The following is a 15631-nucleotide window of genomic DNA, read 5'->3' as shown; positions in this document are numbered from 1 at the left end:
AGAAAGCCGCGGCATGCAAACTAAGAGAACATAAACTTCAGACATTACTCCAGGAAGGAACCAACACCCTCTGTGCATTCTGGATGTCCACAAGGTGGCCTCCAGCCTGAAGTCAGGGGCATTGTAGCTGCCAAAACAGAACTGGCTATTTCAAAAACACCCTTCCTTGACTGTTGGCTAGAGTTGCCAAGTCCAATTCAAAAAAATATCCAGGGACTTTAGAGGTGGATCCAGGAGACTTTGGGGGTGGAGCCAAGAGCGAGGTTGTGACAAGCATAACTGAACTCCAAAGGGAGTTTTGGCTATAACATTTAAAGGGACCGCACACCTTTTAGATGCCTTCCCTCAACTGGAAATAATGAAGGATAGGGGCACCTTCTTTGGGGGACTCATAGAACGGGACCCCCTGGTCCAATCCTTTTGAAACTTGGAGGGTGCTTTGAGAAGGGGGTACCGGATGCTATGCTGCAAATTTGCTGCATTTACCTTTAAAAAAAACAGCCCTCCCAGAGCCCCAGATAACCTTGGATCAATTCTCCATTATTTCTCATAGGAACTGGTCTCCATAGGGAATAACAAAGCGCCCAGCAGACATTTCCCTCTCGCCTCCCTGCTTTCTGATGACTCCAAAGTGGAGGGGAGGGCCTCCAAACCAGGGGATCCCCCTGGGATCCCCCTGGGGATTGGCAACTCTGTTTGCAAGTAACCATTTCGTTCCCTCCAAGCTGAGTTAGCGTGAGCTAGCTGACAGTTTTCTAGCCTCCGGCTCACACATTTTTGTCTGAGCTCAGGATAGAGTTGCCAAGTCCCTGTGCTGCTGCCATAGTGTTTTACTGCAAATCCTAGAGCATCCCCGGTGCGATGACGTCACTTCCAGGTGATGTCAATCGTGCACGGCATGTTGTGCCAGGGATGGGGCTCTTTGGGGTCAGGGATCCCTCGGAGGCCTGCTCCGTGCCAGAGGGTTGCCCCCCCAAAAAAAACCTGGGGGACCCCCCCTGCCCCCAGCAGAAGCTTGGCAGCCCCAGCTCAGGAAGGATGGCCCCAGAGCAAACTAATTTATGAAGTAACCAAGTGGGTCACTCACAAAATAGAATTTAGAGGGAGCATTGGTTGTAAGTAATCATCTTAAAAATCTCCTGGCTTTGCCCCCAAAGTCTCCTGGCCCCACCCCCCAAAGTCTCCAGATATTTCTTAAATTGGACTTGGCAACCCTAGATGATGATGATGATTATTATTATTATTATTATTATTATTATTATTACTACTACTACCACCACCGCTACCTATGGATCGCCCAAACTCTTTTACTGCTTTTATCAATAGTTGTCTCCTTATCTCTTTCTCCTTATCTCTTATCTCAAAGTTTGTCTCTTTCCTAGAAAACCCTATGGGGTCACTACAAATCATCTGGGACTTAACAGCATTCCCCCCCAAAAAAGCCAGTCAAAATAAAAGGCCCAGCCTGCTCTGTGCTTGTAGGAGAATTAGGGGGGGGGGGGGTGTTGATTAGGGTCCCATTCCAAGAAAACAAGACACCTCCATCCCCCATACATAGTGTTCTCCTTATGTTTTGGCTTGGGGTCAAGCCACTGAGCTACCTAAAATCACTGCGCCACCATATCAACAAACCTGACAAGACTCCATCCCCAGAACCATGCAAGTTCCACTCCAGGGTGGCTTCACACAAATTACCAGAAGAGAGGTTGTTGAGGCTGAGACAGCTCTCACAGCAGCTGCCCTTTCAAGGACAGCTCTGCTAGAGCTATGGCTGACCCAAGGCCTTTCCAGCAGGTGTGAGTGGAGGAGTGGGGAATCAAACCCGGTTCTCCCAGATAAGAGAGCTCTGGCTGACCCAAGGCCATTCCAGCAGCTGCAAGTGGAGGAGTGGGGAATCCAACCCAGTTCTCCCATATAAGAGAGCTCTGGCTGACCCAAGGCCATTCCAGCAGGTGGATGTGGAGGAGCGGGGAATCCAACCCGGTTCTCCCAGATAAGAGAGCTCTGGCTGACCCAAGGCCATTCCAGCAGCTGCACGTGGAGGAGTGGGGAATCAAACCCGGTTCTCCCAGATAAGAGAGTTCTGGCTGACCCAAGGCCATTCCAGCAGCTGTAAGTGGAGGAGTGGGGAATCCAACCCGGTTCTCCCAGATAAGAGAGCTATGGCTGACCCAAGGCCATTCCAGCAGCTGCAAGTGGAGGAGTGGGGAATCAAACCCGGTTCTCCCAGATAAGAGAGCTATGGCTGACCCAAGGCCATTCCAGCAGGTGTGAGTGGAGGAGTGGGGAATCAAACCCAGTTCTCCCGGACAAGTGTCGCCATACTTAACCACTACACCAAACTGACTCTCTTCGCATAATCACATATTGACCAGCCTAGCCATCTCACATCATGGTATCCCACAGAGATGGCAGATATTATTCTTTTTTTATAGCACAGATGACAGTGCTGACAGGGGAGGCCAACCAGACCAAGAATAGACGCCCATAGCCTCAGCTAAAAGCCTGGTGGAACAGCTCTGTTTTACAGCCCCTGCGGATGGCTAATAAGCCAGGTAGGGCCTGGATCTCTGTAGGGAGCTGATTCCACCAGGTTGGGGCCAAAACTGAAAAAGCCCTGGTCATAGTTGAGGCAACGCAGGTGTCTCTTGGGTCAGGGACAGCCAACAGATGTTGGGAGGCCGAATGTAACGACTTCCCGGGGCTATATGGAAGGAGACGGTCCACAGGTATGTTGGTCCCAGGCTGCGTAAGGCTTTAAATGTGAGAAAGAAAACCTTGAAGCAGATCTGGTACTCGATGGGCAGCCAGTGCAGACCGCGAAGTGCCAGCTGAATGCCCGCCCGTAAAGGTGGTGCAATCAGCAGGCAAGCCGCCACATTTTGCACCTGCTGCAGTTTCCGGATCAGTCTCAAGACCGGTAAGCGAGCGCAGAGCGAGTTACAGCAGTCTAGTCTGGAAAGGACCATTGCATGGATCACTGTAGCCAGGTCCTGGAGGGATAGATATGGTACTAGCTGCCTGATCTGCCGAAGATAACAAAAGGCAGACCTGGCGACCATTGTGATCTGGGCCTCCATGGAAAGGAAGGAAGGAAGGAAGGAAGGAAGGAAGGAAGGAAGGAAGGAAGGAAGGAAGGAAGGAAGGAAGGAAGGAAGGAAGGAAGGAAGGAAGGAAGGAAGGAAGGAAGGAAAAAAGGGAGGGAGGGAGGGAGGAAGGGAGGGAGGAAGGAAGGAAGGAAGGAAGGAAGGAAGGAAGGAAGGAAGGAAGGAAGGAAGGAAGGAAGGAAGGAAGGAAGGAAGAAGGTCACTTGGATGCCTCCCTTTCCATGAAGTTCCCATGAACATCTGCCTCTACTGTGGAAACGGGATGCTCAATTAGATTGCTTCTTGCTTTGGATTCTTCTTGCATGCATACAACTGAATGCACATCTGGATATTATGGGCTCCCACAAGTCCCAATTCTCCTCTTCTGGATTCAGGCAATGAAAGTCTCCGATTTAAATATGAAAGAAAAGTGGACAGATATGGAAGCAATAGAAGTAGAACATGCCACTGTGTACAAGAACGTTCTAGAAGGTGCCACCAACCGCAATCATGTGTGCACCCACACAGATATAGATGTCAGTGTGCATATAGTCCAGATAATGTATAATATCCTTATGCTAATTTGAAAGGACAAAAATTAGGTGCACATTATTAATGGGGGCCGAAGGGATGTTAACAATCCCACTCAGCTCCAAAAACCCACAAACAATAGTCGCATTATTTGGCAACATTTATCATTTCTGTGTAATTTATGAAGCATTACATATGGCTGGCCCACAACAGCCCCTGACGTAATGGGCAATAAATCTGGTGCGGACAAATATCTGTCCTGTATTTGTCTCTTGATGGGAGAATGTGGACCATAAATTGAAGAAATAAATTATGGAGGGGGGGGGGGGAAGAAAGAAAGAAAGAAAGAAAGAAAGAAAGAAAGAAAGAAAGAAAGAAAGAAAGAAAGAAAGAAAGAAAGAAAGAAAGAAAGAAAGAAAGAAAGAAAGAAAGAAAGAAAGAAAGAAAGAAAGAAAGAAAGAAGAGACATTGAAGATTTATATCCTGCCCTATACTCTGAATCTCAGAGTGGTCACAATCTCCTTTACCTTCCTTCCCCACAACAGACACCCTGTGAGGTGGGTGGGGCTAAGAGAGCTCTTACAGCAGCTGCCATTTCAAGAACAACTCCTACGAAAGCTATGGCTGACCAAGGCCATTCCAGCAGATGCAAGTGGAGGAGTGGGGAATCAAACCTGGTTCTCCCAGATAAGAGTCCGTGCACAACCACTACACCAAAAGGAAGGAAGGAAGGAAGGAAGGAAGGAAGGAAGGAAGGAAGGAAGGAAGGAAGGAAGGAAGGAAGGAAGGAAGGAAGGAAGGAAGGAAGGAAGGGAGGGAGGGAGGGAGGGAGGGGAGGGAGGAAGGGAGGGAGGGAGGGAGGAAGGGAGGGGTAGAAATAAAACAACTTTAACTTTTAAATACATTCTGCAAGCCGCCAGCTGGCTTGCTTTGGAGAATTGATTTAAAGAGAGAAATGCCTTCTTCAAGCTGACTGATGGGTGGGGTAGGGCTGAGAGCCACACAATATGTGTGAAAGAGCCACATGTCGATCCAGAGCCACAGTTTGGCCACCCCTGCTTCATACCAACGCAGCTACCCACCTGAACTATTTCATGCTGATATTTTAAATTTTAGGTTGCCAAGTCCAATTCAAGAAACATCTGGGGACTTTGGGGGTGGAGCCAGGAGACATTGGGGTGGAGCCAGGAGCATCGGTGTGGCAAGCATAACTGAACTCCAAAGGGAGTCCCTGGCCATCACACTTAAAAGGACCGCACACCTTTTAAATGCCTTTCCTCCATTAGAAATAATGGAGGATAGGGGCACCTTCTTTGGGGGCTCATTGAATCGGATCCCCTGGCCCAATCCTTTTGAAACTTGGAGGCTGTTTTGAGGAGAAACACACACACACACACACCCCGAGCCTCAGATACCCACGGATCAATTCTTCATTGTACCCTATGTGAATCGGTCTCTATAGGGAATAACGGAATGCCCAGCAGACATTTCCCCCCCCCCAACTTTCTGATGATCCTAAACTGGTGGGAGGGACTCCAAAACCGGGGATCTCCTGCCCCCGCCTGGGGATTGGCAACTCTATTTTATACAGCTTTTAATTGTCTATAGGTCACACTGAAAGCCTTCGGTGGAGAGAACAGGATAGAAATTATTTTTCATTTAAATGACTAAGATACGGCATGAAGTGCTTTGATCACTGAGTGTTCTAAAGTTGTATTAATTATGACTACCAGGGCTCATGAAAGATGGTGTGTGTTTTAAAAATGGCCATGTACACACTTACTTTATTTTTAACAAATGTGTACGCTGGCTCTCCAGGCCCACTCAAGGCAGCTCACACTGAAAACAAGAAAAACAAAACCAGACAGGACAATCAGGGGCGACGGTCAATAAAACAAATCAGCGCTTGGATCCACGCTGGCGTGGTTGCGTGCAAAAGCGCTCGCGCCTAGGGAAGAATATTTGCCCCTCCCTCCTCTTGTAGTAAGAGCCCCGTGGCGCAGAGTGTTAAAGCTGCAGTGCTGCCGTCCTAAGCTCCGCTCACGACCTGATTTCGATCCCTAGTGGAAGCTGGGTTTTCAGGTAGCCGGCTCGAGGTTGACTCAGCCTTCCATCCTTCCGAGGTCGGTCAAATGAGTGCCCAGCTTGCTTGGGGGAAAGCGGAGAGGACTGGGGAAGGCAACGGCAAACCACCCCGTAAAAAGTCTGCCGTGAAAACATCGTGAAAGCAACGTCACCCCAGAGTCAGAAACGACTGGTGCTTGCACAGGGGACCTTTCCTTTCCTTTTCCCTCTTGTAGTAGCCCAAAATGCACCCAAAATTACCAGGCAGTACGGTTGCCAGCCACCTTGAGTCTTTGTAGAAAGGGCAGGATATAAATCCAACAAATCCAATAAATAATAATAAATAATTCCCAGTTAGGGGCAGGAGATCCTCCGGTTTGGAGCCCCTTCCCAGCTTTAGGGCTATAAGAAAGCCGGGGGGGGGGAGCTGTGAGCATTCAGTTGCACGCTATGGAGACTGGTGCCCATAGAGTATAATGGAGAATCGATCCATGGGTGTCTGAGGCTCGGGGGGAGGGGCACTGTTTTTTGAGGCAGAGGCACCAAATTTGCCGCATAGCATCTTGTGCTTCTCCTAACCCCCCCCCCCCAAGTTTCATAAAGGTTAGACAAGGGGGTCCAATTCTATGAGCCCCAAAAGAAAGTGCTCCTATCCTTCATTATTTCCGGTGGAGGGAAGGCATTGAAAAGGTGTGTGGCCCCTTTAAATGTGATGGCCAGAACTCCCTTTGGAATTCAATTGTGCTTGTCACAATCTTGCTCCTGGCTCCACCCCAATATCTCCTGGCTCCACCCCCAAAGTCCCCAGATATTTCTTGAGTTGGACTTGGCAACTCTAGTACACATTTGAGGCTGCAGTGGGAAGGGGAAGATGAGAAATTCTCATCTCCTGAACTCAAGGCTTTGTGCCTGTGGAAATCAACCCCAAAGAAATCAATAAACAGATGGTGAAATAAAAAGTCCATTAAAACAAGCCAGGGCTGAAAAAAGACAAAGCCCTTCATTTAAAAGCCCAGGTGAAGAGAAATGTTTGGACTCCTGTTGCACAGGAAGTGACATCATGGTAGAAGTTGGTTTTGCCATAGAGTTGTTGCCCAAGTACTACAGTGGCACCCAAAAGTCACTGACATGATGATGTCACTTCCTGTGTGAAGCTGGCAGCTTGGCCTGGGCTGCTTTCTTTCTACTGGTAAGTCTCCCCATCAGCCAGTTGATTGGTGGCTGAGGGGCAGGGCTTGATGGCGGGGGACCAATTTCTTCACCAGAGGGGTCTGGCAACCCTAGGCCCAAGCATTTCTCTCAACCCAGGTTAAAAAAAAGAATTAGCATTGTGCTCCTTGCCTCAGAATTTACCCTGATTATTGTATGAAGCACTATTACCAGGGGTGGAATTCTAGCAGGAGCTCCTTTGCATATCAGGCCACACCTCTGTTGTAGCCAATCCTCCAAGGGCTTACAAGGCTCTTTTTTGTAAGCTCCTGGAGGACTGGCTACATCAGGGGTGTGGCCTAATATGCAAAGGAGCTTCTGCTAGAATTCCACCCCTGGTTGTTACCAACTTCTGGATTGATTCTTTGGTTGCATTGCCTTTAGCCACCTCTCCTCCCTATTTTTGGAAAGGTTTCCGACAAGCAGGCCTCACTTGGGGCAGGAGCTCACAGGAGTAGGGTTGCCAATCCCCAGGTGGGGGCAGGGGATGCCCCGGTTTGGAGACCCTCCCCCCGCTTCAGGGTCATCAGAAAGCGGGGGGAGGGGAGGGAAATGTCTGCTGGGAACTCTATTATTCCCTATGGAGATTTATTCCCATAGAAAATCATGGAAAATTGATCCACGGGTATCTGGGGCTCTGGGGGGGGTGTTTTTTGGGGTAGGGGCACCAAATTTTCAGTATAGCATCTAGTGCCTCTCCCCAAAATTCCTCCCAAGTTTCCAAAAGATTGGACCAGGGGGTCCAATTCTATGAGCCCCAAAAGAAGGTGCCCCTATCCTTCATGATTTCCTATGGAAGGAAGGCATTGAAAAGATGTGCTGTCCCTTTCAATGTGATGGCCAGAACTCCCTTTGGAGTTCAATGATGCTTGTCACAGCCTTGATCTTGGCTCCACCCCTAATGTCTCCTGGCTCCACCCCCAAAGTCTCCAGATATTTCTTGAATTGGACTTGGCAACCCTACACAGGAGCGGAGCTGTGGAACCTCCAGGTTCGATTGTGCTCTTTCTTTCTTAACTCCCCCCTAAAAAAAACACAACAAACTTGCTTCTGGGCTGCATTGTTCAAACCCCCTGTGAGAACTTGGCTGAACTCTTTAAGATTTCACAAACTTTCTAACGTTTCCCTCCCCCCCCCACAAAAAATGGGGAAATAACCAAAACGTAGAAAGCAGACAGGTGGAACAAAGGTGAAAGTCATTTTAAAAGGATGATGGAAGTAAGGTTTTATGATGACGACTCTAATTCGAGAAGCATTTTAAAGATAGACGCTGAGCTGTATAATTTAGTACACCTTCGGGGCTGTGTGGCGTATGCAAACGAGTTACGCACCTCTTTTTCTACAAAATGACCCCTGCCAACAAGTAACCTCAACTGCTCTCTTCTGGAATTACTGAAGGGCTGGGCTTTTTTTTTGTAGCAGGAACTCATGTGCATATTCCTGTAAGCCGCCCTGAGCCTGCCTCGACGGGGAGGGAGGGGTATAAATAAAATTTATTATTATTATTATATTAGGCCACACGCTCCTGAGTAGCCAATCCTCCTGGAGTTTACAGTACTAAGAGCCTTGTAAGCTCTTGGAGGATTGGCTACATCAGGGGTGTGTGGCCTAATATGCAAAGGTGCTCCTGCTAGAATTCCACCCCTGGTGTGGCTTAATATGCAAAGGAGTCCCTGCTACAAAAAAAAGCCCTGCTGAAGGGTTAAGAATGTAGGAGAAGCCATGTTGGATCAGGAGTGACCCATCCATTCCAACACACTGTGTCAGGCAGTGGGCAAAAAACCCAGGTGCCATCAGGAGGTCCATCAGTGGGGCCAGGACACTAGAAGCCCTTCCACTGTTGCCCCCCCTCCCCCAAGCACCAAGAATACAGAGCATCACTGCCCCAGACAGAGAGTTCCAACAATAGGCTGCGGCTAATAGCCACTGATGGACCTCAGCTCCATATGCCCATCCAATCCCCTCTTGAAGCTGTTTTTAAAACAGAATCAAAGCCATTTTAGCATCTCGTTAGATGCCCACGTAAGTTCTGGCTTGTCGATTGTACGGTTTGCTGTTTCTCCCCGACGCATCTCACGGCCACGCCAGGCTTCAAATTCAGACCGAGGGGTCCCCGGAGATGGCTCAGAAACGAGCTCCAAAGAGACCGCCTTTGATTCCCTGAGCCAGCCCAGGTTGCTGCCACTGAATTGATGTCTGAGTCTCCCAAAGAGAGAGCAAGGCCGGCTCCGACAGCCTCCCAGCAGCCAGTCAAAGGGCAAGAGCAGTGTAGACGGAAGGCCCGGCTCTTGGCTGTCTTCACCGGAGCAAGACTGCTGAGTTGTGACAGCTGGAAGCAGAGAAATCAATAAGATGTAAAGGTGGTTTTCTTGCTCTCCCCCTCCCCCTCCCCCTCCTTGTGCCTGCGTCTTCCAAGGAATAACATCAGAATTTGACTCAGGGTCTGCAGAAGGCCATCACGCAACCCTTCCGATTCCTCCTCTAAATGAGGGCTGCCAGCTTCCAGGTAGGGCCTGGAGATCTCCCAAGATTACAAAGGATCTCCAGTTTACAGAGATCAGTTCCCCTGGAGAAAATGGCTGCTTTGGAGGTTGGACTCTATGGCAGGGGTGTGGAACTCCTTTGTCATGAGGGCCGGATCTGATATAAATGAGACCTCGTTGGGCTGGGGGATGTCAAGTTGGGCCAGGCCATGTGTGTACCTATTTAAGATTAGGATGCAAAGATATAAACTTTATAAAGGACACAAACACAATTTAAAAAAAACCCTTAAAACATGTTTAAAACATTAGCACTTGTTGGTCTTAAAGATGCTTTCTTTGTATCTCTCCATGGCATCCAGGGAACTGGGCAAAGGAAGCTCTGGCTCCTTCCTTCCTTCCTTCCTTCCTTCCTTCCTTCCTTCCTTCCTTCCTTCCTTCCTTCCTTCCTTCCTTCCTTCCTTCCTTCCTTCCTTCCTTCCTTCCTTCCTTCCCCAGGGGACCAGGAGGGAAAAGGAAGAGAGGCTTGGCTCAGTAGTTCTGTTGTGCGATTGAGAGAAAACAAGCTCTGCAATCCCCTCTTTCCCTCCAAGGGAGGAATCTCAGTCAATGGAGAACATAGAGGCTTCGCTCTGTAGCTCCTGTGCGATTGTGCAAGCCTGGCAAAGCAAGCTGTGATGCAGAAGGAAGCAAGAGAGGGAGAAGGAAGCAGATGACAGCCAGTTGCTCAAGGGCCTGATAGGAGACCTCTGGGGGCCTGATTCGGCCCCCAGGCCACATGTTTGACACCCCTGCTCTATAGTGTTTGACCCTGCTGAAGTCCCTCCCCTACTCACACCATGTGCTCCCCAGGCTCCACACCCAAAGCTCCATGAATTTCCCAACGGAGAGTCTGTAACTCTGTTCTAAACTGGTTTGCCAGCTCTGAATTGGGAAATCCCTGGAGATTTTGGGGGTGACCCTGAGGAGGGTGGGGCTGGGGGAGGGGAAGGGCCTTAGCATGATACAATGCAACGGAGTCCACCCTCCAAAACAGCCGTTTTCTCCAGGAGAACGGTTCTCTGTCATCTGGAAATCAGTTATAATCGTGGGAGCTCTCCAGCTACCACCTGAAGCTTGGCAAATCTAAACCCACAGCTTTTGTGTGCTGGCAATCCAGCCATAAGTAACTATTTATCTCTTTCCCCTGGGAAGTGAAGCCCCACCCCAACAGCCATGATGTACCTTTAGAACTCAGGCAGGTTTAGAAGCTAGAAAACTGCTTGTGTTTTGGAAGGGGTGTCGTGTGTGTGCATGCCTTTAAAATTCAGTGAGACTAAAGCTCATGGAGGCAGGGCGAGCAGGCAAATCCACTTGTTTGAGAGAGGAAGAGAGAGAGAAAGCACAGTCCCTCTGCTTGTTTTGCATTCCTTTCAGAAGCTGTTCGTATAGTAAAAGGTTAACTAGAATCTTTGTATGGGACAGAGGAAAACTCCACCCCCTAGACCTCTCTCTCTCTGTAAGTTGGTTGAAATACTTCAGATTGTTACGTTCAGCAACTCTGATGAGTAAAGCTGTCTATACCATTGCCCAAGGAAGTTCACAAGAGTGTGGGCATGCAAACTGCTTATTTTGGCTGCTTTGTGACTAAGTGTGTGTGTGCGTGTGCGTGTGTGTGTGCTTACTTTCATTTAGTGGAAGTGCAGCTGCTGCGGAACAAAAGAGGCAAAAAAAAAAGAGGATGAGGAAACGAAGACTATTCAAGGGAACTGCATTGCTGTATTTTTATTTATTTATTTGGAATGGAAAAGTCTCCTGGTTCCACCCTCAAAGTCCCCTGGATCCACCCCCAAAGTCTCCTAGCTCCACCCCCAAAGTCCCCAGATGTTTTCTGAGTTGGACCTGGCAACCCTAATGAGAGACCCCCAAGGAAATCCAAGGTTGCCACCTAGAGGCAGGCAATGGCAAATCACCTCTGACCGTCTCTGGCCTTGAAAACCTGTATGGGGTTGCCAGAAATCATCCGCAACTTGTTGGCTGTTCATACACGCACAACCTGAACAGATCTTGACTTTTTGCCACCGTTTGAACAACCAAACAACAAATGGGCTCCCCGTTGACCATTTACAATTTACATATAACATTTGAGAGGTGATAATATTTCCTTCTAGTACCATACATAGTGGATTCAGACAACCAAGAACCAGGCTGTAGTGCTTAAAACTGCATGTCACGCTTGAGCACCAAATTCCCTCTTCTACCATTTGTACAGAGGTAGTAACACCAATAATCTGCCACAGGACAGTGGAGATGACCGGGGAAGGCAACGGCAAACCACCCCGTAAAAAGTCTGTCGTGAAAACGTCGTGAAAGCAACGTCACCCCAGAGTCGGAAACGACTGGTGCTTGCACAGGGGACCTTTCCTTTTCCTATATAATAATAATAATAATAATAATAATAATAATAATAATAATAATAATAATAATAATAATAATAATACACCACCTTTTATTTATATTCCGCCCTCCCCGCCGAAGCAGACTCAGGGCGGCTAACAACAAAATTCAATATACATAGTACAGAACGTTTTAAACCACAATTAATTAAAAGCTATTAAAATTCTAAAACAGTAAAATTAATATTTTGCGCTATTACCTAGATGGCGAACTTACTTAGCAGTTCTAGTCAGTGAAGGCCATTCGAAACAAGATGATCTTGCAGGCTCTGCGGAATTGCTCAAAGTCCCGCAGGGCCCGCATTTGTTCTGGAAGTTGGTTCCATAACTGTGGGGCCATAACAGAGAAAGCCCGGGTACGAGTACTTTGAAGTTTTACCTCTTTTGGCCCGGCGATAGTCAGCAGGTTCTTCCCCGCTGACCTCAGTGCTCTCTGGGGTTCATGTGGGGAGAGACGGTCCCTAAGGTAGGCAGGTCCTCGGCCATATAGGGCTTTAAAGGTAATGACCAGCACTTTGTAACGAATCCGGTAAGTAACTGGTAGCCAGTGCAGTTCATGCAGTCCCGGTGTGAATATAGTGGGTTCAAAGCACTGAGTATAGTGGGTGAATATAGTTGGTGAATATAGTGGGTTCAAAGCACTGAGGAGACTAGGTTGCACTGATCTTGATTGAGTTACAGCATGGTAACCACTGAACTAGAAGGCTGTTCCACTGGGCCAACTTTATGCAGTCCAGAGTTCCCACGCTAGCACACCATTGGGTCATTTGAACCAGCAGGGGGCTTCTGATTGGACTAGGGCAGCATGGATTTGGATCCTCCTGCCCATTGTTCCCGAGTCCCCAAGCTCAGACCTCAAGGCTCCAATGAGCCGGGCAGGAACACAGGTTAATGAAACCTGAAAGTCCAGGTACACAACAAAATGTGTTTGAGCATCCCTAATTCTTGGAGTTTCAAGGACTCAGCCCAGTGTACCAGGACCTGTGGCTGTACATACTGAAGTCTGTCTGTAACCGATGGCATTCTCGGTGAGGTTTGTTTCCATCATCCTTTTGATCTGTGCGAGAGAAAATAAAACTCTGAGAGAAAATCCCAAGGACATAACAAAAGGTGGTGTGAGATGGCTTCCTTAAGAAACCGGACAGTGCAGTCAGAAACGTCTATGAAATAAACGAGAAAGCGGGGAGTTATAAGACACTGATGGAGAGGAAAAATAAAATGGGAGACATAACTCAGTTCAGGAAGACTTCCTTGGGACTGTGCCTTGTGAAATCCTTGCAGTCCTCCAGAGGGCAAAAGACCCCCGTTCATGTCCAATCTATAGGCAATAACACTCAGGTAAGCTAGTCATGGCAAGATGTCTCTCTACTGTATTCCAGACAACCGAAACTATAGGAAACCGACTGCACAGTACAGGTGAGGCAGATTAAAACCTCATTGGTTCCTTTTAAATCAGGCCCATGGATTACCCGACCCAAACTATTTAATTATTTATTAGAATTATATTCCGACCTCCCTGCCAAAGGAGGCTCAGAGAGGCTCACAAATACAGAAGAAGAGACGGGATTTATAGCCCTCCCTTCACTCTGAATCTCAGAGTCTCAGAGCGGCCTACAATCTTTTTAACCTTCCTCCCCCCCCAAAAAAAAAACATCCTGTGAGGTAGGTGGGACTGAGAGAGCTCTCCCCGAAGTTGCCCTTTTAAGGACAGCTCTGCGAGAGCTATGACTAACCCAAGGCCATTCCAGCAGCTGCAAGTGGTGGAGTGGGGAATCAAACCCTGTTCTCCAAGATAAGAGCCCACGCACTTAACCACTACACCAAACTACTAGTCCACAGACTTCTTTTTCTGAGATGATGATAATGATGATGATGATGGTATTGGATTTATATCCCACCCTCCACTCTGAATCTCAGAGAGGCTCACAATCTCCTTTATCTTCTTCCCTCACAACACCTTGTGAGGTGGGTAGGGCGGAGAGAGCTCATACGGCAGCTGCCCTTTCAAGGACAACTCTGCGAGAGCTATGGTGGACCCAAGGCCATTCCAGCAGCTGCAAGTGGAGGAGTGGGGAATCAAACGCGGTTCTCCCAGATAAGAGAGCTATGGTGGACCCGAGGCCATTCCAGCAGCTGCAAGTGGAGGAGTGGGGAATCAAACCCAGTTCTCCCAGATAAGAGAGCTATGGCTGACCCAAGGCCATTCCAGCAGCTGCAAGTGGAGGAGTGCAGAATCAAACCCGGTTCTCCCAGATAAGAGAGCTATGGCTGACCCAAGGCCATTCCAGCAGCTGCAAGTGGAGGAGTGGGGAATCAAACCCGGTTCTCCCAGATAAGAGTCCGTGCACTTAACCACTACTCCAAACTGGCTCCCAGAGAGGTCATAAGCAAAACAGCCCTGCTCCTCACCTCCACGCTACTGTCGAATCACCTGCAAGGTGTGGACCTGTGGCGGAAGAGCTTCTTTCCCATGATCAGCTGTGCTGCTTTCTGAATGCTGATGATCACATCAGCCAGGGGATGCAGGTGGCATTTCTCCGTGCTTTTGCAACACAGAGATGCCTCGCTCTCCCTCCCTGCATGGCGAGTCGATTTGGCAGTGGGTCATCCGTACACCCGATGTTCCTTTGTGCACGAGCTGAGCAATTCTCATTCAATGCAGAAAGTGTGATGTAAACCCCACATTTATCCAGGGACTGGTCCAGGGTTTCACTAGTGAATTGAATGTGTGTGGGCTCTCTCTTGCAAACAGATGTAAGCATGGACAGGCAGGACAAACACACAGTTGCTGTAACATGTGAACAGGTAACAATGGCATAAAGCGAGGCAAACAGGAGAGCCAGTTTGGTGTAGTGGTGAAGTGCACGGACTCTTATCTGGGAGAACCGGGTTTGATTCCCCACTCCTCCACTTGCAGCTGCTGCAATGGCTTTTTTCTCCTGGGAGTTGCTCTCATGGGAGTTGTCCTTGAAAGGGCAGCTGCTGTAAGAGCTCTCTCAGCCCCACCTATCTCACAGGGTGTCTGTTGTGGGGGAAGAAGATATAGGAGATTGTAAACCACTCTGAGATCAGAGGGAAGGACGGGGTATAAACCTGCAGTCTTCTTCTTCTTATCTGGGAAAACAAGGCTTGATTCCCCACTCCTCCACTTGCAGCTGCTGGAATGGCCTTGGGTCAGCCATAGCTCTCGCAGGAGTTGTCCTTGAAAGGGCAGCTGCTGTATGAGCTCTCTCAGCCCCACCTACCTCACAGGGTGTCTGTGGGGGGGAAGGTAAAGGAGATTCTGACCACTTTGAGATTCAGAGTATAGGGCAGAATATAAATCCAATATTGTCATCTTCTTTTTCTTTTTCTTCTACTTTTTTTTTTCTTTTCCTTCTTCTTCTTCTTCTTCCTTTTCTTTTTCTTCTTCCTTTTCTTTTTCTTCTTCTGTTGGGATTCTTGAATGCATTCCCTGAAGCCTCCAGGGAATGGGGCCAGGACATTGAAAGAATTTTCTCCCCCAATTGGGATCCAAAGCTGCTTTTTCTTCTTCCTTTTCTTTTTCTTTTTCTTCTTCTTTTTCTTTTTCTTCTTCTGTTGGGATTCTTGAATGCATTCCCTGAAGCCTCCAGGACTATTTTAGAGACTGACGAAGCAGTTGACCATTGGGAGGGTGATTGGAAAGAAAGCTCGGTTTATTAACAACCAACAGAGAAACGACACATCACCAGTATTCTGCTGCCCGATGCAACAGCTCCTCAGCGCTTCTTATTACGGCCAGCCCTGCAAGCCCTCATGATTGAAACGTCTAGGAGAAGCGACAACCAAGAAAGCAAGAATCCTC

At 48.4% G+C, this 15631-nt stretch overlaps 1 protein-coding gene across 1 annotated transcript in view; it reads left to right on the top strand.

The window, feature by feature from the left end:
* LOC132587957 (axoneme-associated protein mst101(2)-like) overlaps positions 1–15631 on the top strand; it is a 70140-nt gene that overhangs the window by 28578 nt on the left and 25931 nt on the right. The window contains exon 3 of the mRNA XM_060260371.1: positions 3482–3622. Within this exon, the coding sequence (XP_060116354.1) occupies positions 3482–3622 (141 nt within the window). The remainder of the gene's footprint in view (positions 1–3481; positions 3623–15631) is intronic.

This window comes from Heteronotia binoei, chromosome 19 (assembly GCF_032191835.1).
Source record: "Heteronotia binoei isolate CCM8104 ecotype False Entrance Well chromosome 19, APGP_CSIRO_Hbin_v1, whole genome shotgun sequence".
Taxonomy (NCBI): Eukaryota; Metazoa; Chordata; class Lepidosauria; order Squamata; family Gekkonidae; genus Heteronotia; species Heteronotia binoei.
The sequence above is the reverse complement of the archived record's forward strand: the minus strand, read 5'-3'. Positions and strand labels throughout refer to the sequence as shown.